The sequence below is a fragment of the Marmota marmota genome, unplaced genomic scaffold, assembly GCF_001458135.2.
Source record: "Marmota marmota marmota unplaced genomic scaffold, marMar, whole genome shotgun sequence".
NCBI classification, from domain to species: domain Eukaryota; kingdom Metazoa; phylum Chordata; class Mammalia; order Rodentia; family Sciuridae; genus Marmota; species Marmota marmota.
This window is the reverse complement of record NW_025999853.1, coordinates 32,303,966-32,331,596: the sequence shown is the minus strand read 5'-3', so window position 1 is coordinate 32,331,596 and position 27,631 is coordinate 32,303,966. Positions and strand designations below refer to the sequence as shown.

Sequence of the window (27,631 nt, the reverse complement as noted above, 5' to 3'; positions counted from 1 at the left end):
ATAGAATTTAAAACTGGTTATTACTTAGTTCTTTTCTGGTTCAAACATAAAATGTAAAAGCAACTCTGAGTTTTTCCTTTGAAAATATTACTGAAAAACTAAGAAAAAAAATCTCATGCTTTCATAAGTAACAACATTAAGTATATGATAAATAAAAGGACATAAGAGACCACAGAATATCACTTAACACTTCCTAAGGGACAGTACCCAAGCAGCTGTAAGGTTTTAAGTCATTATTACAAATGAGGAGTTACAGAGTCCTACTTAATAAAGACAATAAACCAAGTCAAGTCAATCTAGGATTTCTATTTAATAGCAAAACACAGTACAGAAATGACTGACATGATTGAGAAAATTTCTTAGATCTCATTTACGTTTAGATACTTACCAATGAATTAAAAAAAAAAAAAAAGTTTATTAAGCCATCAAGATAACACACCCTGATAAACAAAAATGTACTGGGAAGGGGCAGACATGGAGGACTATGAAGAAATCCTAAATGGAGATTTCTTATAAGACTGGTTTTGCCATCAATATTTAGTAATATACTAAAACTGCACTTGAAGACAAACTTCAAGCCATCAACTGATATAAAAATAGTGTGAAGCTCTTTTAATGCTCCTAAGTAGTTCTTACTAAAATTCACACACTGATTTACATTCCCATCGTTTGTCCTATAAAGGATGTTTTTAGTAGGCCAGTTAATATTCTTTTCAGACAGAAATACTTTTTGCCACTTGCAATATGGCTTATGCCTCAGTCAAGAGTGTTCCAGTTCTAAAGTATTCAAATTAACATAATATTTACTTTCCTACACACATAAAACTATTTAAAACTATCTCAATTAATTTAAATTCAAACACATGGTCAACAGAAAAGCAAATTCAAAACATTAACTGGCCTACCCTGCCTGTAAGGACTTATTCACGGTTTTCATTAGATCATTTTGTATACATTTTTGGTTTTTAGCCACAGGCCACATATAGTCACCATATGAAATCATATATCCATTGGCATAACAAACAAAAAAATTTTCATAGTAGAATGCATTCTGCTTTCATTAAGAAAGAGTTTTAAAAATTAAATCCCTAATAGAAAGAAAAAAACTATCTAAAACAAATGCTAGCAGTGACCACCCCACTGTCCACTTTTGAAGACCAATGCTTTACTTTTATATGTATATGTAATAAACAGCTCAATAAAAATTCAACTTACCAGATCTCCACTGTCAGGAACTGAAAATTTGAGAAAAAGAAATGCAAATGAGTAAGAAACTAAACAAATTTCATAATAAAATAGTCGCCAATATCGAAAGTGAACCTCTACTTACCTTCAGGAGGGGCAAAAAAATTAAAGAAAGAATCATTGGAAACTGTTTTAGTCACGGTACGAACTGTCCCTCGTCCCTTGTGTTTCTGCTTCTTCTTAATAGTTTTCAAAGTGACATTCTTTCCTTTTTTCCAATCTATCTGGCACCTAACAAAACAAAGGAGGAAACAGCACACTTTGAATTTTTTAGAACTGTTCTATTTTAATATCAAATTTGAGAGAAGATAATTGGCTTATTAAATGCTTTCTATAGCAGCATAATGAGAGACATTTTATTTCTAAACATTTTTAAAATATAGTTACAATTAGCAAAAACACAGTATAATAAAGATAATAATGCACTCCTTTGCAGAGAAATGTGTTGTTGTCATGGCAAAAAAAATCGTAGGAAAATTGGACAAAACATTGTACTGAAATGTTTGGCAATAAATAACACACATATGTATGTATCAAGTACACACAATAGAAATACCAAGTATCACAAATAATAAGTACAACAAAGAGATAAAACGTTATTATGGTCTGGATGTGGGATGTCCCCCAAAAGCTCATGTAAGACAATGCAAGAAAGCTTAGAGGAGAATGGTTATGAGAGCCCTAACCCAATCAGTGAATTAATCCCCTGATGCAATTAACTGGGTGGAAGGTGAAAACCAATACAGTATGGCTGGCGGAGGTAGGTCCCTAGGGATGTGCCTTTGGGGCATATATTTCATATCTGGCAAGTGCAGACTCTCTGCTTTCTGATTGTTATGTGAGCTGCTCCCCTCCTCAGTGATGTTCTGCCTGTCTTCAAGCCTCAAGGAATGGTGTTAGCTGTCTATAGACTGAGACCTGGTAAACAGAGTCCTAAAAACTTTTCTTCCTCTAAAGCTGTTCTTGTCAGGTTTTGAATCACAGCATTGAAAATCGCTAACTAAAACAAACACTGTGAAAGTAGTAAAATTAACTTACCCTGTACAACCCATAATTTCGGGTCCATCAAAAGAAAAGGGATCAGAATCGTCTGGTTCTGACCTCATCCTGTATGTCTTTGTCAACACTTCATTTGTGAAATATTCATTGGGTTCAAAGTGAAATTCTAAGATAAAACTCTTAAAAAAAAAAAAAGCATAAAAATTAATTTAACTCTTACACTGTGAATTTCAGTGCATAAGTAAATAGCTTAATCTATGGTTTAGTGTATTTTTTGGGGGGATGGGGGTACTCGAGATAGAACTCAGGGGCACTCAACGTCTGAGCCACATCCCCCACCCTATTTTGTATTTTCATTTAGAGACAGGGTCTCACTGAGTTACTTAGCACCTTGCTTTTGCTGAGGCTGGCTTTGAACTCGCAATACTCCTGCCTACTCCTGAATCACTGGGATTACAGGCATGCGCCACAGCACCCAGCTTAATCTATGGTTTTTAATAAGCATATACAAAATTTTAAAGGTTTTCCTAATTTTGAAACATAATGTTAAAAGCAAAACAAGGCACAAATAAAATGAATAGTTTCAATTTACAACTATCACACTTAAGTAAACGGTCTGACCAAGTCCCCCTTTTTTCTAAACCTCTCCCAAAATAGGCTTTTAAATGAGACTAGAATTTGACACTAGCAAAAGGTCAACCTTAACAATCTATAGCCTATAGTAATAATATTGCCAATTTTTAAGAGAGATTGTTAGCTAATCTTTTCTGAGGAGGAGTAGGGACCCTCTAATATCATACATTTTATGAAATTCCTATGCACATGATTTTTAATGACTAAGTATTTACTTATTAATATTACCTTGCCATTATTTTTTTAATCCACTTTAATCCAGGATCATTAACTGTATTTTAAAAACAAGTGGAAATTCATAGGATGGGAAAGGAAAACAGCATAAACAATGGCAATATCCAAATATTTACTACAATTAAGAGTAACAAGTTATCAGTTCTGTCTCACTTCCATCTCTAACTCTTGAATGGCACCTAATTTTAAAAACTTTCTTTCATCTACCTGTTAGCATATGTTACAAAATTGAAAATATTTCAAAGTTCTTTTACCATAGGCTGGCCAGCATCTGAGAACTTCACTTTAATATCTTTCAAGTGCTTCAGAATAGGTTCGTCATGTTCCTTCAAATTAAAATAATAATAAAAATTTTTGAGTATCTAACATGGCATTTCTGGATCCAAGTTCTGTTACAACATGAACCCTAGCTAGGATGTAATATCTTTCACAGCAAAGTTTTATATGACAATTATAAACCTTAGGACTCTCCAGATTATGGCCTATACTGAAGCCACTTTATACGATAGTTCTATTTCCACTGGTATAGAAAAAGTGACTAAACAGAGACAAATGATCATACAAGCTGAATAGTCTAAAAAATACAATACCAAATCTAAATAAGGCATCTCTGCTTTAAAAATGTTTCTCGATTATAACTGCTGCCTTTACTAGCTGCTTTTTCCTTTTCTTTTTGTTAAAGTATAAATGCAGTAAGCAGTCATTATATTGAGACCATTTTTTTCTTCACATGACTTCCAACAACCAAAAGACATGGCAACAAGTACTATAATACAGATGGCAGGGGTTCAAAGAAATGCTTGAGAAGCAATATTTCCCAAAAAAAGTAATATCTGTATTGGTTTTCCAGAGAATAAGACAATTATGAATGAGTTAAACACACCCTTACAATATTCCTTTAAAATGCAAGTTTCACTTGAAATTGTTCTGATTTCAGACTGAAAGGTCTTGACAGCAATACAATTGCAATTAAGATTCCCTCCCATTTGCTATCTCAAAATTAAGCAAAATAAAGAAGGTATGAGAAAGTGCCCGGTCAAAACTGATCAATTAATAATGAGATCTCTTTCATTATCTAATATTTGAAAGATTACACTCATCAAAACTGTAATTTTCCTTCTATGGATGACTGCTACTTCAAAAAAACAAGCCTTTAAAGAGAACAATCACCAGAATCATATAAAATTCAAAGGTAAACTGGTATTTTTATGACTAAAATTACCTGAACCATGTCACTGAGCAAGTCAACATTCTTAAAAACAGTCAACCAAAATTCAGGAATTCCTTTAGGGTCTTCTTTTTCTTCATCTTTTTTCTCATCTTCTATCTTGGCCTTTTCTTTCAGCTCCTCCTTGATAAGTGATAGTATATATATATATATATATATTATTGAATACCTAAAGTGGTATGTATATACAGTGGAATATTATTCAGCATTAAAAGAATAAAATCATGGCATTTGCAGGTAAATGGATCAAGCTGGAGAATATAATGCTAAGTGAAATTAGCCAATCCCAAAAAACCAAATGCCAAATGATTTCTCTGATTTAAGGATGGTAATCCATAATATGCTGCAGGGAGTGGGGTGGGCGTGGGGGGGATATGAAGATTAAATAAACTCTAGATAGGGCAAAGGGGAAAAAGGGAGGGAGGGGTAGGAAAGATGGTGGAATATGATGGTCATCATTACCCTAAGTACATATATGAAGAAACAAAGGATGTGACGCTACTTTGTGTATAAGCAGAGATATGAAAAATTGTGGTCTATACAAGTAATATGAATTGTAATGCATTCTACTGTCATATATAACATTCTCTTTAACTTACAGTGAACTAGATACTGAAATAATAAACCTATTATCACCAATAGTTAACTTTTAGTCAATGAACTTCTAGTTTAATTGTGTAAAGACTGCTATTTATCCATTCTAAATCTTAATTTCAACAAAATAACAGCTACCACACCTCTCCAAAAAAAAAAAAAACCATTAGAATCAGGAAAACCATTTTAGGAAGATAAATGAAAAACAAAGACTTTAAAAATACAATAAAAAGGAAAAGCTAACAAAATAGTAACTTGTCTAATGCCTTACCTTGACATGTTCTTAAAGTATTATATTCTCTTTATCAATCAACATTTAAAATAGCAATGCTAGAGAAAAGCAGGGTCAAAAAAACACAACACTGGATTGGTGTCAGTTCTGTCATTATCTGTTGCAAGTTACTTAAAAGTTTCCAATAGAAAAATGGAAGCAGTCTTTTGTCTGTCATCACAAAGTTCAAAAGAACACACTATAAATCTATAAGCTTGAAATACTACAAAAACACAAGGAAAAAAATGATATTGGGTACAGCTGGTGCCAGGTTGAAGTGGTTCATCTACAATATGCATTTTATAAAAGAAAACATTTCCTAACAATTCTAATATTTCTGACAACTGTAAAAATATACTAAAAGAAAGTTGGTACTAACCGAAATTTCCTCTTCTTCATCTGGTTTCCATTCACATTCTTCTTCTGTAGGTTCATAAATTGCATTAATGATCTCAAATCGCTAATTAAAAAAAAAAAAAGCTTTCATAAACACACTTGTAACAAGCTTAAAACTAATGGTTTCTCACTAAGGACTCTTATAGATTTAATTAACAAACATACCACAACCTTAACTGTTACTATTGACGGCTTCCCCAAGTACCTCTAACACCCACTTTAGTAAGCTGTACAAAGACTAACCCACCTCCAAGAGTGTTTATATTTCCAGAGCTTGCACTAATTTTAAATAAAGTAGTAAAGAGAGAATTATTACCTTATCAAATAGAGGCTGATAGAGAACAGCATACTTCCTTTCAAGATCATGAACTTCCTCATAGAATTTGGCTTCTATCTGTGCACATTTAACTTGAAGGTTTTTGAGAGCATTCACTCGTCTTTTAACTACCCTAGGCAAGCTGAAAGGTCACATACAAGTTACATAGCATCATAGTAACACACAAATCACTTCTTTAATCATCTTGAAATTGAAGCAAAGGAGTGAGTGAATGAATAAGTTCCTATTTGAAGTAAAAGTATATTAAAAGAAATTAAATCTAAAAGATAAGTATATTGACCCTAGACGATATAAAACCAGGTAAAGTAAGTTTGTATTATAAATCATATTGTCAACCCTAATGTCTTTAAATTATAATCAAGTTCAGAGCTGGACTTGTCATTGAAGGCATCTGAAATGAATAACAATGACTACTTGAATTTTTTTTTTCCTCATATCTGTCTCACTTGTACCAATTTGGGGAAAGCACAGAATATTTACTTTAAAGAAAAGAATATGGTATTACTTTCTATTTAATTTGGAATTATGTTAAATAAGAATATATTATCAACAGAGGGCATAAACTTTTAACAGATCTAATGAGAAACAATTCATATACGATATACTATGGGCCACTGATTTTTAAAGTTATACTTGGGTTATAAATCAAATTTATGAACCCCTCTACTACCCAAAGAAATGTCATTCAAAATTTACCTAATTTCAGGGAGTCTATGCAACAGATGCAGAATCCAGGTTAAAATTTACTACCACAAACAAATTTTTGTGGATCAAACAATTCTCATACTTAACCACTACTTTAGTTAAGATTATTAGAAACAAAAAAATACTGAAAGATAAACTTTCTATTTTATAATTTAAAAAGTTAAAAACAATATTCTGTCAATATGGTGAACTACCATGGGCTTCTGGCTTTCTCTCCTACCCCAAAATTGCCTCTAGAAATTTTGCCACCAAAGAGAAAACTACTATTGCAGGCGCCCATGCACACAGACACATATACATACACACATACTCTATAAGTCACTTCTGAGTAATATCAAAGGCTATTTAACTGGTATAGGGTGATAAGGCGGTTTGCAATCTGGGGAGGGGATGGCTAGAGTATGTAGCATCGAAGATAGGCAGAAAAAATCATTTTTGCAAAGAAAATTTTAAAATCTCTGCTCTTGCCTTGCAACACTGTCTTGTATCATTCAAAAGAGCCCAATGCCAGAGTTCCTAGGGTAACAGTCAGTCAAAGCCAGACTACTTCACTCCTCTACCCATCTATCTAGGTATAATAGATCAGACACCAAAGGAGACTGCTTCTCCCCCAAGCAAACCAGAATAATTGCCTGGAATTGTCAGCCAATTCTGAGTCTTAGGCTCCAAGTGCATTCAAGTTATCCCCTCTCTCCAAGAAAATACCATAGACTATTTCTGACCTTCATTCTTCCCACCAATGTTTATTTTGAGTAAATGACACTACCCAAGATGCGTGAGCCCAAAAGCAAAAAAAAAGTTCATGAGGTTGAAAAGTTCTCCCAGAAGACAGCATTAAGTAAAATTGAAAAGATATGAGTTATGGATGACAAAAAAAGTAGCAACAGCTAAACAGTAGGGGGTGACTATTACAAGAAATGATTACAATTTTCCTTTTCTTGAGAAAATCCTTACTCATTAGTGGTATTTATTAATATCAAAAATAAAAAAAAATTATAAAGGTGTTCAATAGAAAAAAGCAAATAATCATCAAAAGGAGTCAGACTGATAATGCTAGGTTTCATAAGAAACATTATGAGAAAAAACTTAATTGTAATTAAAAAAAATTTTTAGTTGTAGATGGACAATACCTTTGTTTAATTTATTTATTTATATGTGGTGCTGAGGATCAAACCCAGTGCCTCACACATGCTAGGCAAGTGGTCTACCACTGAGCCACAACCCCAGCCCTAATTTTTAAAAGTTTTAAGAACTATCAATCTAAAACTTTATGGCCAAATTATTCACATATGAAAGCAATATAAAAATTGTATCAAGAACATCAGGCTTGAAGGCCATACATACATATATTAAAGAAAATTCTTGAGAAGGTAAAACAAGAACACAGGTAATTCCATAAGATATAGGTGATCAACCAGCTTAAATTTTACAGTTGGCTTGAAAATATATTAACAGTAAATTTAATAAACAAACAGGGGTATATAAACCTAGGTATTAAGTTATGATACATTACTATAACTTAAAACAGAATGTATTAACTTCAAAACCATCAGAAGACAGCCTGATGGAAAGTATAGGAGGATGATAAAAAGAAATAAGTACAAAAAATTTAAAAATAGAGAAAAATGTCACTGGTAAATTCAAAGAGAATGTAATTTTCAAGAAGCATGAAGTTGAACTTACTCACAAAGAAGCAAATATCCATACAAGAAGACAAAAAAGAAATGTCAGTCTTAAAAAAATAAATAAATAAAAGAAAGCTGAGATAGCTATCATAATATTAAGGGGGGGGGGGGGGAAACAGAATTTATGGCAAGGGAAAAAAAAACTAAGTACAAGTGAATACCTCAGTACAAAAGAACAAGATATATACATTACAAACAGCAAATATCTAATAATACAGCTTCAAAATGTACCAACCCAAAAATGATAGGATTATAGGGAAAAAAAACAGATAAACTAGAGATCTTTAACATATTGTTCCAAGAAACTTAGAATAAACTGGTACTCAATAAGCAGAATCGATGAGAACCTGAACAATAAAATAAGCCTGAGCTATTAATTTCAGCATGTCTTCACACCCGACAAATATAAAAGTGTTAAGGCAATAAAAGACAGATTTTTACAAATCAAATAAACCACACTGTAAAAAGGAATAGAGCAAACTAAACAAATACACATTAACATTAAAGCCAGAAATCAATAAGAGTAATATAATTTTGATTAAACAAAAATATGTAAAAGGAAATGAAAAGCAAAACTAAGGTTTTAAGAAACATTACCAAGACCAACACAACTAGTGAAACAAATTGAAAAGCAAAATGAAGATTATGAAAAGGAAAATAATACTTTTCAAAATTTATCATAAACTATACTAGTCAATTTAAAACCCAGATAAAATACAAACCAGTTTAGAAGATAAAACTCTTAATAGACACAAAAAAGAATGTGAATAAACTGTGTTAAAAGAAAAAAAAATGGTGGCCCAGGGGCTAGGGTTGTAGCTCAGTGATAGAGCGCTTGCCTAGCCCGTAAGGCACTGGGTTCAATCCTCAGCACCATATAAAAATAAATAAATAAAATAAAGGTATAATAATACCTATCTATATGTCTGTCTATAACTAAAAATGGTGGCCTCAAATTCCCCAAGAGCTCTAATCCCTAAACTCCAAAAGCCCCAAGTATAATTTAGAAGAGTTGTACCAAATGTTCAAGGAAGAATGAATTCCTATTTTACTAAGGTGTTTCAAAACACAAAATTAAAAAAGTAATTGCAGCTGCATTCATTCATTAGGCAGTTTTGGAGTCTTGACTCCAAAGCCTGTTAAATATTACCACTCTGTGAAAGTTTCTTTGTGGAAGCACAAATGTACATCCATGCACACATATGCACACAAGCTATTTCACTAATGAATAAAAGCAGAATTATAACTATACAGCAATGTAACACATGATAATTAAGTTTATTCCAGGAATATGGCTAGTTTGATATCTAAAATATGTATTACCAAAACATACATTATTATATACTGAACAGATTCAAGGAAAATGCATTTGAATGAACACAGGAAAAGATGGATTAAATAAATAGAAACTGAAGACTGAAGATGTAGCTCAGAGGTAGAGCACCTATATGGTATGTGCAAGTGCCCTGGCTTCAATTACCTGTGACAAACTTAAAGGGGAGGGAGGACTGAATATAATGGAGTTTTTATATTGATTCCCAATATGACTAGAAATAAGATAAAGATGCTCATCTGTAATGCTAATGTTTAACACAGTATTTAAAGACAGAAGAATACAGTATGATCTAAGGTAGAAGATTTGAGCTAAAACTGCCATTATTTGCAGATAAGCTCTTTTGTCAGGTCTGGTGGGAGAACATAATTACAAAAACAAATTCAGTAATGTTACTGGATAGAAGATCAACATTAAAACAACAACAACAAAAAAATCAATAGCATGCCTCTGTATATCAGAACAGTCAGCCAAAACTACAACAAAATAAAATTTAAGGAAGCAACACATTTAAAATACACAGAAATGTCTGGGAAAGAAAAAAAAAAAAACCTCTCTGATAAAGTGAAATTATAAGACCCAGAACACAATATAAATATGCAATATTAAAGATACACTTCTCTTATTAATCTACAAATTGTAATTCCTATCAAAATTTTAGTGTTTTTAAATTTTTAAAATTTGGGGAATTCTGATTAACTTAATTGTCAAATATGTGGTAATGTTATGTCAATTTTATGATTGTGTTTGGGGATGGGGAAAGATGCAAAGAAGCAACTTGCCTTGTCAGATAAGAAGACATATTATAAAGTCAGAGTAATGAAGTTATGAAAATGACGAAATAATACACAAAAAGGCTCATGAAACAAGAGAGTGTAGAATATTGTATCTGGGGGTGGGAGGGTATGGAAGGAAGCAACTTGTCCTACTAGATATTAAGACATGACTACACTGTGAAAAAACAACAAAAAGACAGAAAGACCAATGAAAGGAAGTGCTGCTCAAAGACAAATGCAAGCGTTTATAAGAACGTGATATGCAATAAATGTGGAGGGGTACACAAGTGAAATGGGGGAAAGAAGTTATAGTTTAGTGTTCTAAAACCTAGCCCCCTGGGGTAGGGCACGGATGTTTACTCACACCAAATACAAAGGTGGCTTCTAGAGAGATCAAAGACCTAAATGTCAAAGGTAAAACTATTAGTGAATAGGAAATATGGAAGGAACTATGAAAGACTTCTATACATTTCAAAAATCGAAGCCACAGGCAAAAATTAAAAAAAAAAAAAAAATTAAGGATTTGTTTAATGGAAGACTCCAAAGATAAAACTTAATAGAAATTATACAAAATATTGTTTATAATACCTAAAGCCAATATCAGAATAACAGCATCTAGAATACAAAAGGAATTCTGCAAAACAAGACAGTAGGAAAATGTCCAATAGGAAAATGGACAAAGGGTGCAAATAGGAAATCTAAAAGTCTCACTACCTTTATAAAAAGCAGCTCAAAATTCATTAACAATCAGAAAATACAACAAAGTGAGCCCATAACTCTTAATTTGGTTTAAAAATAAAAATTTAAAAAACCCTATAAATCTGAATGATGCCAACTGTTGGCAGAGACACAAAGATAAAGCAATCCTCATGCACGGGGCACAGTATTTCTGAAAATTATGCTAGAAATACCAAAAGCTTGCATCTCCTACAGTACTAATGATCCCACTATACATAATGTACACAACCCAAAGAAAATATGCACGATTTCTTTAAAGGAGATGCACAGGATGCCTATCACAATAGAATCTGTGTTGATGAAGAGAAGTCCATCAAAAGGTTCAAAAAACAAACAAACAAAAAACAGTGGACACATACCACAGAGAACCAAATATTTAGAAGCTAGTAGGTAGTGATATACTAGATACTACCTACTTATGTACTAGATACATAAGACCCATATCCAATATAACTGGATCTTAAAATCATAAAGCTGAGTTGTAAGTTTAATAAGATATTCAGGATATTGTTAATTATTATGTCACTAATGAAATATAAGAAATCGTTCTTCTAAATCTATGCATTTCTAACAAACAACTAAACAAATCTCAGAAATGGTTAAGATCAGTGTATCTCCTGTGGACTTAAACTAAAACAAACTTTAAAGGATCAACTCTAAATGGGTGGTTCTAAAGCAAAATTCTAAACTTCCAATAATCCTATACTAGGTACTAGTAGACATTAGATTTCCACTATTGCATACATAAATCTTAGATGGTTTAAAAAAACAGATATACCTGCAATGCTGATTATAGAAAAGATAAATAAGGAGGATGAAAAATAACTTGTACCTTTCAATGTATCCTGTTGGTGTTTCTACCAGACCATCAAGTCTTTCTTGAAGAGCTGCAAGAATCTGAGGATTTTGCATCATCTGAACAGTCAGCTGACGCGCTTTAAAAAAAAGGGGGGGGGGCATTGAAAGAAGGCTTTTATAAAAATGTATTAAGCTTTTTTAACAGGATAGTCCAATCATGAAGTTTTCCTAATTGGCCTATATATAAAATGCTTGTGTAATAAGAAATGGGCAGGGTAAGCTAAAGAAAACACACTGCAGGAAAACCCAATGTTCAGGAAAGCTCAGAACAATATTCTCTCTCGTTTCCTATTCTTCCTAGTACCTCGTTTCACCCACCTTGTACTTTGGAAAGCTCAAAGCTTCATCCAGATGCCTATCTAATACTGTTGACAGTCCTTTGAAGGCATACAACACGTCAAAAACAAATATAATGACAGTCTGGGATAAAGACGGAGGAATGGATGTTCATGTTTGTGTAATATACTTGTGTGTATACAAGGAAGTTAATAGTTGAAACAGTCAAAGGTATAACTGAAGCCAAACAAGATTTGATTATTACTGTTTTTTAAAAATTATTCAGTCCAAATCTAAGCCAAATTTATGCAAAACAAATAATATTGCTCTTTCTGTATTTACCTATATAGATATTACACAAAATTGCCATTAATTTTTCCCAATTATGTTCCAGAAGGTCAAATTACTTCTGATATTAATTGAATCACTGGATAACATACAGCTGTAGTAACTAAAAGGCATTTTAGAAACATCAATAATGTCCACTGAGGACACAGTCTCATATCTGTTTAAAAAAACATTGAAAGATGAAAGCTATAAGTTCTAGAATCCTGTCACAATTTACTTTCATCTCTGGTTTAAAAATGAAAACATGAGTCATCTGGTGCTTCAATATTTTTGGCCCAGATGACAGGGTATACCTAGAGCAGCACAATTCCCTACTACTGCCACTCGTTTTAAAATTATGTGCTAAAGTAAATTTTGAATGATTTTTATCTACATTTAATGAACTACTTTCTTCTTGTTTGGAAGAGTTGAGTTTTAGAAAGGCATACATACTGCATGTTTTCTATATTAAACACTAAACATATTAAAGCACTAGCAAAGCCCCCCCAACCCCACCACCTGAAACATTTCTAAATTCAGATAAAATCCACACAGCTCTTTAGTACAGCCATACTATGTGCTGCCCCAGCAGTAAAGGATTTGATGAGTGATTTTAGATGAGTCATTACATTCATTCCTGACTACCTCCTTTGTTTCTCCCCTCATCCTTCCTCCCTCCCTCTTACACACACACACACACACACACACACACACACACACACACACACACACACACANTTTAAATGAAATGGTACTTTTTACTCTCCTCTAGAAGTCCACTGCCAGCCACCACTGGCTCCTAAAGTAATTTAAAATAATACCTTTGATTTTTGTTTCTTCACCAGTTTCTTCTTCTTCTACTTCTTCAACATCATCCAAATCTTGATCAAGTTCAGACTGTTCTTTGCTACAATATCATAGTATCACACCATGGTTCAAATGTACCAATTACAAAAAAAATTATAAAAAAACTTAAATTCATTTTCTAAATCAATATGCTTTCTTTCAAAGATGATAGGAAACTCAAAAGGTAATTCAGTTTCTTAATTTCATAGGTAAGAACTAACTGGAAGTACATAAACTTTCATTTAAAAGCATCTAACCAATTATAAAGTTTAGGGAAATGTGTTGGTGATATAGTAGTGAGCACAACTGCCTTCCAATTATAAAGTACATACTTCCATCTTTAAAAATGTAGTGTGGTCGATCTGAGGGGAATGTCCTTTCAGGTGGCATATGCTTTTGACCTAACATCATCTATTGAGTTCATTCTTCCCAGTATGAGCATCCTCAGTTTATATAGGAAGCAAAACACAAAGTCTACCATTTTCTAGCCTACCTTGTAGCTAAATGTGGCAATATGACTGTTTTGGCAGTAAGACAAAAAAAGCAGAAGTAGAATAGAACTTAGGAAGAATCCTTAGAGAATAGTATAGCTAGGAAGTCCTTTTTTTAATCTCACTTCTTTCCTTCCCCCCTAGAATATGGATTTGATTGCTACAGTTCCAGCAGCCACACAGAATGATGAACACCCAGAAAATGTAAGCCACCAAGATAAGTATAAAGGAGTTGGGAAAAATAGAAGGACCTTGAGTCCTTGATGGCTGGTGGAGCAACCATACCAACCTGTAGTCACTATCTTTGGACTTTTCTCCTTTTTCTTTACATCACAGTAGAGATGGAGAAGAACTGTTAAGATATCTAAGCCTACTTCTCGCTTAGAGTAAAATCAGGAGGATCTCATTGAAAGAAGGTAAAAAGATAGCATCCTTCTCATTTAGTCTTAAAGAATCACCAAAAATCTAGTTTTTGAACATGAGATTATATCTAGCATTAAAAAGGGGGATAAAGATACCTAAAATCAATAACAGGGTCATGATACAAGTCTTTGAATTTGAATTTTAACATTTGGATTAGAGATTTAGTTGCTTCATGTCTAAACAGCATTTGAAAAATTATTTTTCATACAGGAACAAATACTAACTCTCATATAGGCACTAGTATAGAAAAGGTGGTAAGCTAACAAAATCTAGGGCCCTGTCAACTAAAGAAAGAAATTCAGCCCTTAGAAATGATGATTCATGCAATTTGTTTTACTTTGTACAAAGTACTCGGTTTATACTTAGTAAAACATTGCAGAAATAGTCAAGCATGGTATAAACCTAAGTGTATACCTGCCTAAGAGTTTAGAGTCACAGGCTAAGCTAAAGACAACATGGAGCAGCCATATATCTTCAATCATCTACTGAACATCCACATCTTAAGGTTTTAAACACAGGTGCCCATAAACTATGTCAGATGCCCAATTCAGCCCACTTTCATTTGGGTGGGTGGGTGCTGGGGATTAAACCCAAGGGGCACTTTAACACTATATCCCCAGTCCTTTGTGATTGAGACAGCGTCTTACTAAGTTGCTAAGACTAGCCTACAACCTGTGATCCTCCTGCCTCAGCCTGGCTCTCCCACTTCTATTTTTACAAATGGAATTTTTATTGAAACACAGACAAACTAATTCATTTATGTATCACCATAGTCGCTTTCATACTACATGACATGAGTTGGGTATTTACGAGAAATCACATGGCCTAAAAATGTCTAAAACATTTTCTTTTGGTCCCTTTACAGAGAAAAGCTCACTGACTCCTACTTTAAAGAACAAAATGCCCTTTCTCTCAGTCACTGAGGGCTAAGAGGTATCTAAAATTAAATAATAGGGGAGAAAGAAATCAAGACACCATAACCAATTTATTATTTTTCTAAAAATTTACAAACTGAGGGCTCCCAGGTTAATAAAGTAGTACTGCACAAACTCATATGATAATTCTGAATTCTCCAAAATGTCCACTAGCATTATGAAAAACGGTTTCAACAGACAGAAAGACAAGGCGACAATAGCAGCAAAACTCTGGAAGCCAGAAAACAGACAACAGATAATCAACTTCACTTGAGAACTAAAATGTAAACAGTGGGAAAAGCTAAGAACAACCCAAATACAGAGTTTTCAAAAAAACAAGAACTGGTAGCATCAACTACACTCCTATAACTAGGGCTTAAGGCTGAAGATGACTAAAACAAGAGAGGACTGGGTAAAAATTAATAAGCAGTTAAATCCCTAGATTTTCTACTCCACCCTTGTAGAAATATGGAAGTTTCATCTCTGAAAGATGGAACTTCTGAACTGATACTGGGAGACAGACACAATTTAGAGTACCTAAGATACATGACTGCTTGATAACAGAATGGAAGCCAAGCCTATACCCAGACACTACAGATGGAGAAATCACTACTGATAGGGCGGGGGGAGATTCTGGAAATTGGGGGCTTCTCAAAAGAAATACCCATTCTAATGATGCTACACTAAAATTCCAAATCAATAAGCCCTCCTACCCAACCTTCAGATTTTCTAATCATCTTTTCTTTTTAATGTCTTTCCCACTGCCCCTAGCCCTAATCCCTCAACTTAATGCCAATCTTAATGAGCAGATAACCAAATACTAGCACATATTTGAGGAACTCTCTTACGTTATTGAGACTAAAACAAATGGGTGAAAGAAAATTAAAGAGCAAATAGATTATACAGAGGGAAGAAACATCCTGAGAAAAGATACTACCATCAATGAAATGGAACAGGATGGTTAAAAAAAAAAAAAAATCAGGAACAAAAAGCAAATGAACTTTTAGAAACTAAATACAATAGAGATTTAAAATCTAAGACTGGAAAAACAAGGTTTCTTTAGTTCTGTCCAGAAAGAACAAAGAAACTAAGATGAAAAATAAAAGGAGGTGATTAGAAGACCAATCAAACATATGACATCTACCAGGATGTGCAGAAGGAGAAAACAGAAACAAGCCCCCCAAAAGGTCAAGAATATTCCTTAGAACTAAAAGCTACTGAACTGCTGGATTGAAAGGGTCCACCACTGACTGCCTAACACAAAGAGATAGAATAAGCAAAACAATGGGAAAATTTTCAAAACTCCAAAGCCATAATAGCTTCCAGAAATAGCATTTCAAAAATATCACATGCAAATAATCAAGAAAACTTTTAACTTCAACACAACAACGCTGCAAACAAGGTAACAATGGAAGTAGCACCTTCAAAATTCTGATGAAAAATAATTCCTACCTTAAATTTCTAACTATCAAGCATAAAGTAGAAGTCATTTTCAATCATATCGTGTATCAAAATAATCTACTTCCCTTGCACTCTTCCAAGAAAGTACTAAAGAACCATAAGAAAAGAAAAAGTGTAGAATATAGCAAACTCAAAGAGAAAGAAATGGAAACACCAGGAAGATAGTATGAAAACCTTATAACCAGGGTTAAGAAATCCAGATGAGAGCAGTGTCTTTGAGACACAATCACTTTGAGAGACAATATCATTAAAAAGCCTGCTGCCTCTATTTTTTTTTTTATGCTAAAGACAGTACGTAGACATGGGAATACTGGCTCAAATTCTCCAGTGTACTTGCATGTTGTTGGCCCTGAAGTAAAATTATCTGCCCTTCTACCACTATGCACTAATGCCTAAACAGCAACAAATAACCCCATCATTTTCCTCACCCCCAAGTGTTCTTTTTAAACTATCAGGAACTGGCAAGCTACTATAAAATCAAAGGCAACAGATGTTGGGCAGCTCATCCTTTTCCATTCTCCCTGATTATATTTCTGCAAGACATCCATCCACTCACACTAGAAAACTACCACACAACTTAAAACTGTTTCCCAAGATACGTATTTCAAAGTGCATAGCACCTTGCCCTATAGCTTTTCCCGAAATGGAAACCAGAAAAGCTTAAACCAGACTATGACCCAAATAGTCTCTTGTTTTTACTGTCCTATCTTGGAGCCTTTAACTAACAGTAGTTAATACTGTTTTACTTAACTAAGTTTGGCTTGCTATTCAGCTCTTCAAAATTAAATACTGATTAATAATTTATTGGTAGTAAAACTCTAAAACGAAAAGCAAAGAAATAAATTAGACAAAAGCCAGATAGTGTTTACACACCTAAAGAGGACAGGTGGGAAATGCAAGTTAGAAAGGGCAAAAGGGGCTTCTAATAGTAATGTTCTAAAATTAACTTGTGCTTATGTCTTTTTGTTTAAATTCTATATATACATTTTATATACATCTTGTACCTATAGTGTATCTTCCTTTTATATACATCTTATAAACACTGTAATATGCCCATTATAATAAAAGTAGGAAAATCTCTGGGAAATACACATATGGTAAAAATGGATTCTGCAAGTACTTATGCCCTATTACAGTTCTCAGCACTTTCCTAAGAATACACACTGACAAATGATTTACCATGAAAGTGATTATATATACTGTGTTTTTTCATTGATGTGCTGTACCCAACTTTCATAATAGCAAGTATCAAGCATTAGTCATTACTATACATTTTCATAATATATAATGTATACAGAAGTTAACTACGATACAATACAAAGTGATGCCAAATCTCTCAAAAAGTATCAACTATTTGCCACTTACTTGTCAATGTCTGCCATGTTGTAGGAACTTCAAATACCTATGGAGAGAAACATCAGTGTTAAAATATTTTTTCAGGAGAATATTGCTTAAAACAAACATGTTAGAGTAGGCTTTTAGAATCTGATATAAAAATTATTATATTAACATCATCAGTAAAGAATTCCTATTTGCTGTAAAAGGAATAGTGTTACCAAAGTCTTTTGTTCAAATTCTTTTAATCATATATGTTAAATTTTTGCTGAACTTTTAGGCTATTCAGCATCTTTGAACAAATCCACTTCACTTTTAACAGTATTATTTTTTTATCAAATTCAAGTTAAAAAAATATTTGCTACCTATTGTACTTATGCTCCTGGAGGTATTAAAAAAATAAAGGTTTAGTAATCTCTGCATCACACATCAGCCCTTTAAAACGATTACACATTAACTGTAAAAATCTAGGTCCCAACCTATTATGTCAGACAAACCTTCTGTATCTCATCTCACATGACTGATGTACAACCATTCCCACCATCCCCTGCAACAACCTCCCCTGGTAATGCTGATACACTGTTAATTAACACTCTGATTACCAAATCTAAGTAAGTTTACTGGAAAGATTGATTAAATGACTTAAATTCCTAAGGCTTAGAGAATACTTCTGAGAAAGGGAAGAAAACCTTAAGGTAAATGTGTTAAATACTTAAGTGAAAAATGGCTGAATGTTAAGTCATCCAGATCACTAAAAAAAAACCTAAACCAAGTTTAGACAGAATTCCGCATTAGAAATCAAGTTTTCATCTTTCAGCCTTAGGATTAATTCCACAAAATCTTATAAGATGAACTACTCTCATAACAGCATGCTTAAATATTACTTAAGAGTATTTAAGGTTCTGATTTTAAGTCAAGTGGTAATATTTGAGGAGTATTACTGATCTAGTATCTATCCTTTAATTATAAAGAAAATATTTCTTTCTAATATATCTTTAATATACCTTCCTTTTGTTTAAAAATGTTTCCTTAAATATTTCCTAGTAGTACTGACAAATTTCTCCAGTGATACTGGGCAATTAGCATATATCTACAAAATGTTTAGCAAACTACTGATGAAATCGAATTCAAAAATTAAGAAAAATATTGAATCTTCAAAGAAATGTATTTGGGATTCTAAGTGTCTATCAAATCATTGAGAATTTTCTTTCAACACAGGGAAAAATTTAATAAATATTCTTTCTTAAATCTGAGTTATGTTCTCATAAACTAGTACTTTTCTGGACAGTTATTCCTGGTTAAAGGAATTTCAAAGGCAAAGTTTAAATATATCCATCTCCAGCCTTATTTACTTATAAGAATGTTCCATAAAGAACTACTGAGCGGGCTGGGGATGTGGCTCAAGTGGTAGCGCGCTCGCCTGGCATGCGTGCGGCCCGGGTTCGATCCTCAGCACCACATACAAACAAAGATGCTGTGTCCACCGAAAACTAAAAAAAAATATTAAAATTCTCTCTCTCTTTAAAAAAAAGGTACTACTGAGCATGTAAGGCCTTGTTTTTCATATTCACCTTCAAGATCCCTCCAAAGCCCCAGTGAACAAATCCTATACATCTTGAACAACTGGTTAAATAATTCTTTGTTGTACAAACTCCTATATAGTTATATTTCTTTCCATCCCAAGATGTCTCAAGTATATAATTACACATTAGTGTAAGCTAAGGTCTCTCCCAACTTTTCAGATGAGACTCATTACAGAAATTTATATGCTTTTACCAATCACTATTCTTCAGAGTAATATACACAACTTATATGTTATAAATTTATTAGCATGGAATGCACATATAAGGAAATGCTTTATAGTGAAAATGGAAGCAATTCTCAAGAGCTGATATGGAAATGTAAGGTATAAAATATATGGCAAAATCCCATTAGGACATGAATAAAATATAAGTATGCTCATACACGTACATACTTTTATAATATAAACAAAACCTTTACATACATTTTATTGGTGCTGAGGAACTGAATCCAGATCACATGCTAAACACATAACTATGATTGAACCACACCACCAGCCCCTTAAATAAAACCTTTTTCTATATCAGAAACCTGAAAGTAGTTACTATAAAACATGAGAAATGAGAATTTTTAAAATTTTTTTTCTTTTTAGTTATATATGACAATAAAGTATAATTTGACTATAAAAACATAGAATACATTTTGTTCTAATTAGGATCCCAGTCTTGTATATGATATAGAGATTTACCATGGTGAGAACTTATTTTTCCATTTTGCATTACTTGGTTTTCCAGTATAAAGAAGTTTACCTAAATCAGTAATATTTTTCAATTTCCTGGGTTGTAAACATTAACATATTGTCTAATAAACCTAGCAATTGGAATATGGAAAGATATATGGGGAAAAAACTCAGAATTTCCGATTTAAATTTTTAGGCCATTTTAACATGTTCACAGAACTACCATCAATGTCCAGTTTTCAGCACTATCTCTAGATTCTGAACTTTTGAAATAAAACTTTTTAATGAAGATCCAAACTGCCCATTCAGGAAAATAAGATTTTTTGCTTGTGTACATTCATAAAACTGGGCCTAATTTCAGTTAAATCATTAAGGTTTACACTACCTTTGAAGCAATCAACAGGGAAACAACTTCTGGCTTCATTTCATCATACATAAAAAGTTAAAAAAAAATTCCCTCATTGGATTGAATTTATTTCAAGGAGTATACTCCACTCATATGTACAGCTTTATATTTTTATCAGCATTTAAAAAATGTTTTCATCCTATTAAAAAAAAAAAAAAATTCAAGGAACAAATCCATGTTAAAACTTTAACCAGAGTTTGATACCTGGTAAGCACTCTAAAGAACACATGCTATTTTCATCCAATCCATTTTTAATTATACCACTGAACAGTTCTCCAAAATAATAAGCTGGGATGATAGTTAAAAAATAGATTATTTTAGTCTTGACAAATATACCATGGTAACTTTAAGATACTAATATTAGGAAAAAATGGGAAAGGGGCATACAGAAACTCTCTGACCTATGTTTACAAATTTCTTGTAAACCTAAAATTAAAAGTTAAAAGAAGAAAAAAACCATTAGGTCCAATGGAATTCCCCCCCCCCCCGCCAAAATCTTCATTTTTAACCCCTACCCCTTGCAGCTTCTGAGGCAGGTGGCTCTCAGATAATCAGATTACACTGAAAAATACAGGTTTATATTAATACCTACGTTGCTTTTTTTAATCTGGTTGACATTATATCAAACAATGTTGGACATAAAACTGCACTCCAAAATCTGTGAAAAACTTTTCATTCCTGATGACAAGCTATTTTATGCAGATTAATACTGCCAATAAAAAATAATTAAAAGCAAAGAACAAATTTATTAAAATCTAAATAGCACTGAAACATTAATAATATAATACAGAATTACTACTGGTCAAAAAATGAAGGCAAAATAGGAAAATACTTTTGCCCTGAGGTCAACTGCCATTATCAGCAAATGTGAACTCTGATTTTAATTTGAAATCAAAATTTTGAGCCTATCCTATGAGGAATCTTTATAATAACTTTCTGAAAATAAGCAGGAACCCCAAAGTGCTATGTCTTCAGAGATTATAAGCCAGCTCTCTTAAACAAATGGCCCAAATTCATTTCATCTGTGTTGCTGCTCCAAACTCCAAGATAGCATCAAATATCCTGGCAGTATACTCACAGGCACTTGCTTATCAAATGTAAGTGAAAAGCACCTGCATTCTAGATCTCTAATAATTCATACAAGTAATTTCCAAAGGCAACCAGAACAACCTAAAGGAATACAACAGAAACCAGCCCTACAAAGACTTAAGTATTATTGTCAATTAGACTATAAACAAACTGTAGACAAAGGCCAAAAAACAACCAGTCTTACTAAGTCTAAAAATATAGTATCGGGAACTGTAGGTATAGTTCCGGAATCAAGTGCTTGCCTGGCATGTGCAAGACTATGGGTTCATTGGAAAGGAAGAAAGAGGAAAGGAAGAAAAAACAGTATCTGCAAGAAATAGACATGTATTAAGTTAACAGCAGATTTGGAAAAGAACTTAATATATCAAATTAAAAGAGTCGCCTTTAGTAGATTAAACAAAATTGAGAATTAAGCGAGCTAAAGAAAGCAAAGAACTATTCTAAAACAGAGCAAGAGATTAAAGAATGGAAGTACTGAAATGAGAAGACAACAAAATCTAAAAAAGATTTCATGCCTGTAATAACAGAGGCTTGAAAGGCTGAGGCAGGAAGATCACCAAGTTTATCAGCAACTTAGCAAGGCCCTAAGCAACTTGGTGAGATCCTGTCCCAAATAATAAAAAGGGCTGAGGATGTGGCTCAGTGGTTAATTAAGTACCTTGAGTTCAATCTCTCATAGGGAAGAAAAAAAAAAAAAACTTCAAGTTCTAGGAGGAAAAGATAGGATAGGAAACAATACATGAACAAATTAATAGCTAAGCACTTTCCAGAACTGATGAAACAGACACCAACTCACAGATTCAGGGAGTTTTATCAATTCTACTCAAGACAAATAAAAAAGAAAACCATACTTAGATAAATAAGTAAAAAAGCAAGATCCCAAAGACAAAGAAGTCACCTAAGAAAGTACACAAAAGATTAATTTCAAAGGCATAGCTGACAGCTGGCTTCTCTTCAAAATCAGATACCAAAAGATAATAGAATTCATAACTTTCTGAAAATAACTGATGACCTTAGAATACTATATGCAAACAAAGTAATCTATAAGAATGAAAACAAAGCAAATACTTCACTTAACAATACCTCCCTCCAAGCACTATCACTGAAATATTCTGTAGTATAATCTTCATATAGAAGGCAAGTGATTCCAGATGGAAACTTGAAAATACATTAAGGAAAAAAGATTATCTGTGTATATCTACATGAAGATTGTGTCTGTTTTAGAGATGAGGACCCATTAGGTTCCCAGGCTCAAAACTCTTGGGCTCAAGCAATCCTCCTGCCTCAGCCTCCCTAGCACTATGACTATAGGCACACACCACCACGTCCAGCTAAATAAGGATTTTGAAAGAAATAAAATGACCATTGTGAGTGTTAAAACATTAAAAATATCACACTATTTGAAGTCAGTGATGTGAATAAGCACTCCAATGTTTGGTAAGTATGCAAATAGTAATTTCCAGAATGACTACCAAAAGATTAGAAAACAGCGTATATAACTTCCAAAATAAAGTAATGAAAACACACTTTTAAAATAAACCTGAAAAGTTGGGCACAGTACTGCACATCAGTAATCCCAGCAACTCCACAGGCTGAGGCAAGAGGATTCCAAATTCTAGGCCAGCCTCATCAAGGTAGGAAGACCCTCTGTCTCAAAATAAAAAAATAAAAAGGGCTGGGGTAGAGGTTAGTGGTAAAATGTCCCTGGGTTCAATTTTCAGTACCAAAAAATAAATAAAAGTAAAATACTCCTGTAAACTTCAGAGTAATTACATTAAATGTAAAAGCAAATGTTCCTATCAAAGATTCTAAGTCAGGCCATGCATGGGGTCACACCTTGATCCCAGTGACTTAGGACACTGAGGTAGTAGAATCACCCAGATCGACTCCATTCTTGGTGACTTAGCAAGACCCTCTCACAATTTTTTTAAAAAGGAGGCTGGGGATGTAGCTTGGTAGTAGAGCACCACTGGGTTCAGTCCCCAGTACACAAAAGAAAAAAAATTTCCCAAGACTGCCTTCAAGAAAATTCAGTGTCATTCTATGGATAAGAAATTCATCATCTAGTTTCAAAACCCAGTATGAACCTAATATATTAACATCAGAAAAAAACAAACTTCAAGAGTATTACTAAATATAAAAAGGCCACTTTTTCCAAAATGGTTCAATTTATAATCCAATATATAATGTACAGAAGATCTTAATGGAAAGGCATGGTGATTCCAAACAGTATTCCTGAAAGTAAATCTTAATCTTGAAAATTCTAATATGAAGAAAATCTTTCATTAGAAGACAGGCCATTGACTAAATCAGGCCACAAAACCTGATCATTTTGTGGTCTTTTAATAACCAGATGTCCAGACACCTACTATCAACTTCTTATCATTCTGGTAATCCTTATTCTGAGTAAAGTGCCCATACTATCAATGAATACGAAGAAAGCCAACATTTATCAAAACATTTGGCCACTCTGTAAGGAATTATAGGCTTTCCTCCTACTTTGGAAATAAAATATTAAGCGCCTTGCTTAGCAACACAATCCTGAAGTAGTTAGGTTTTAAAACCTGACTTTGAAAACAAAAGCCCATTCCACTATTCTAAAAACCAGGGTACTTTCCAATCAGCCTGTTACATAGATTATTCACTAAACTAAAGCATTATTCGTTTACAAAAAATGACTACTTCATGATGAAACAGCCAATCACTAAAAAACAAAAATGGTTTAAAGCCAAAGAAGGAAACAATAATACCCCAGGATATAGTTTTCCCTTTACCTCAGACCTCATTCCAAATGAACTTTAAGCAAAAATTTTTAGATAGCACTGCATTTGGCTACAACACAACCCCTCAGCTTAAACAGCTTATTTTTTTTACACTCAGTTTTTTCATTTCAGTGCTATCAATAGTCAACTGAGAACTTTGTATTAGACTCCCAAGCAAAATGAATTCCTATTTGAGAACACTGTTATCTTCTGTCCAAAAATATCTATAGAGTATCATCTAATCCAATAACAGGGAAACTTATCCTAGGACCCAGGACACTTGGTCAAAACTCATCCTACTTACAAAATTTATCCTCATGGTACTTCCAAAGTTACATGTACGTGCAGCATACATAACTGGCGTACACATGGCCCAACTACATGGAAGAACACCTCATAACTATACAATGCTGTAGCTTTTCCCTAGAGCACTGTAGAATCCAAAATATAGCAAAACAGTTTAAGGGACATCCTTCAAAAACCACTACAAAAATCACCTCATTTTAAGTCCTCATTGCTCAGTTATGTAACCCTGGATAGTTTCTTTAACCATAACATACTGTTTCCTTGTTAAAAGAATTTTAAAACAAGGCTTGAATAATCACCCTGTAACTGCTCTTTTATTATTTTTCCATTGTACTTTTGTATTCTTACTTTATTTTAGAAAATGATTATCACAGGCCACATTGGAGGAGAGGGTGGCTATCAACAGGCACAAACTTCGCAGCAAGCGAAGTATTCAAATAGGCAGCAATAAATGGCAGAATTGGTAACTCAAGGAAGGTACAGAAGCCACTTTCCATGACACCAGTAATGTGCTCTAATGCTGTTGATGCAATGAAAAACTTAACAAAGAGAGGTGTAAAGCAACTATTCCCACCTTCTAACCACCACTCTACCCAACAAAAACTACTTATTCAGATGAAATGAGTTTAAATGGGACTTAAATATTTACTCAAAGTATTAGCCAAGCTACAAATGATTTCAGGTTTGATTAAACCTTCAGACTCCAAATAGATTGATCATTATTATTTCTATACTGGAGAAAATGAGGGGCTCATTCTTTAATCTTTTAATTATATTGAGAATTTACAACCAAGCAAAATACTAAATAAAGTAACAAAATTTTGTTTTGACATCCTCAGACCTTTATAAATCAAGCATTCTGCTTCTTTTAGCCCCTTCTATAGAAAGACCACTTGTTTTGAAATATTTTAAGAATTTATAATCAAATTAATCACCTGGGGCCAATATGGGCAAATTGAATAATAAAATAAGCTATGGCATTTAGATCACATTACTTCTGCTAGGAGTGTACCAAAAAAAAAAAAAAAAAAAAAAACCTTGTGTAAGGACAGTCATGTGCCTCATTTAGTATTAACTTAGTAATTCGTTCAATTAATGGGTGTAATATAAAAAGCAGATATTTCACAATAGATAAAATTTACAAAGATTTGCACCCAAGTATGGTGAAGTTTCTCATTTCATTACTTTAACCAACAACTGGATTGAAAAGAACATTTTAAAATCACAAAAGATTAAGTCTTCTAAGTACACCTGCTTATGTTAGCTCCAGTCTTAAAAGTACAACTGCACGGTTTAGATTTAGAACATGTATTTCCACTTTAGCAACTTCAAACAAGCTTGAGACACTAAAATCCCTAAAGACCACTGAAAACCTCATTTTCCTCCAGTTTTAAATAAATTACATATATGTGTATGATTTTTCTCTTATCTAAAGGTAGAACTATTACTTCTAAGATAAGGAGCATTAATCTAAGCTGACAAGAAAACAGGACATGGGCTGGGGGTGTAGCTCAGGGGTGGAACTCTTGCCTAGCATGCACAAAACCCTGGGTTCAATCCCCAGCATGCAAAAAAAAAAAAAAAGAGGACACAGACACTACTTTCAAAAGATGTTTTGATGGTATTTTCAAAAATAGCAAATTTTCTTTTACACCTCTCCTGAAAATTTGCAACCGGTTTAAATTCTGAGATTTTCAAAGTATAGTGTTCCTGGAACTCATCAGACCAGTAATAGTTTAAACCAGGGACTCCTTGAGGACAGCCTGTGCCTGCTTGAGTGATCCTTTGTACTAGCCCTCCCCCACAGGACCTCAGTGGCCGCCTCCTTTAATTGCCAAGAGATTTTTACTGAAATGGGGCACATTGACAAGGTAGCAGGTACTCACTTGGGTTGGTCAGTTTATATTAACCCGCCACCCCATTCACCTTAAAAATAGCTAGTGAAGTATCCTATTCTGGGAACCTCATTAAAGGAAATAATGTCGGAAAGCCTGTGAGAATCTAAACTATAACAAGCCAAACCCTTTACCTTCTTAGAAACGTTTGAAGGCTTAGATAGATGAGGATCAATCCTTCCCCTTCCCCACTCCTCAAAAACAAAGGTGGGTGTAGACACCCACCTCCCCATCTTAAGTTCTAACTGTATCTGGGACACACAATACTATCTTTTGTTAATAACAGCTAAAATAAGCGCTTTACACGCATTAATTCTTTAAAATCCTGGCAGTGTATCAGCTAACATTCGAAATTTCCTCTGGTACCAATAAAGATTTAAGACCAAAGAGAAGCAGTTAAGAGTTGGAAACCCAGGGGACGGGGACTTATGAGCTCATCATTCCTTTTCATACCCTACCAACTCTACAACTTTCACTGAAAGTAAGAATAGCACCCCCACACACTCCCACCCGCTGCAAGGGTCTCCAATCTTGGCCAGGAGGCGGCCACGCAGCCCCCTCACCACGTGTCGAAGGAAGCCGCCGGGCTAGGGGGGGGGTCCCCGCCCCGCACGGCCACCGCCCCCAGTGGGCGGAGAGCCCCGCAGCCTCCCCGCCCCCCTGCCTCGGGCCTGGTCCCTCAGCGGCCCCTCCCTCCCTCCCGTCGGAATTCGCAGCCTTCCCGGTTCTTTCCATCCCCCAGCGGCCTCCCTCGGGTTATTACTTTGGGGGGGAAAAGACAGAGGCGTCGAGGTGGCGGGCTCCACAC

At 33.9% G+C, this 27,631-nt stretch overlaps 1 protein-coding gene across 10 annotated transcripts in view; it reads right to left on the bottom strand.

Moving 5' to 3' along the window:
- The window catches only part of Nap1l1 (nucleosome assembly protein 1 like 1), a 66,592-nt gene that overhangs the window by 9,343 nt on the left and 29,618 nt on the right, over positions 1-27,631 (bottom strand). For 6 of the 10 annotated variants that reach the window (XM_048804827.1, XM_048804823.1, XM_048804835.1 and 3 more), the window contains exons 2-11: positions 18,136-18,172; positions 13,457-13,542; positions 12,007-12,109; positions 5,917-6,058; positions 5,584-5,664; positions 4,334-4,462; positions 3,366-3,437; positions 2,284-2,423; positions 1,331-1,476; positions 1,216-1,235 (exon numbers count right to left, since the gene is read on the bottom strand). In XM_048804827.1, the coding sequence (XP_048660784.1) occupies positions 1,216-1,235; positions 1,331-1,476; positions 2,284-2,423; positions 3,366-3,437; positions 4,334-4,462; positions 5,584-5,664; positions 5,917-6,058; positions 12,007-12,109; positions 13,457-13,542; positions 18,136-18,152 (936 nt within the window). In that variant the 5' untranslated portion in view covers positions 18,153-18,172. Of the gene's footprint in view, positions 1-1,215; positions 1,236-1,330; positions 1,477-2,283; positions 2,424-3,365; positions 3,438-4,333; positions 4,463-5,583; positions 5,665-5,916; positions 6,059-12,006; positions 12,110-13,456; positions 13,543-18,135; positions 18,173-23,387; positions 23,506-27,631 lie in introns of all 10 variants that reach the window. The other 4 variants (XM_048804867.1, XM_015482981.2, XM_015482976.2 and 1 more) reach the window with 3 other exon arrangements.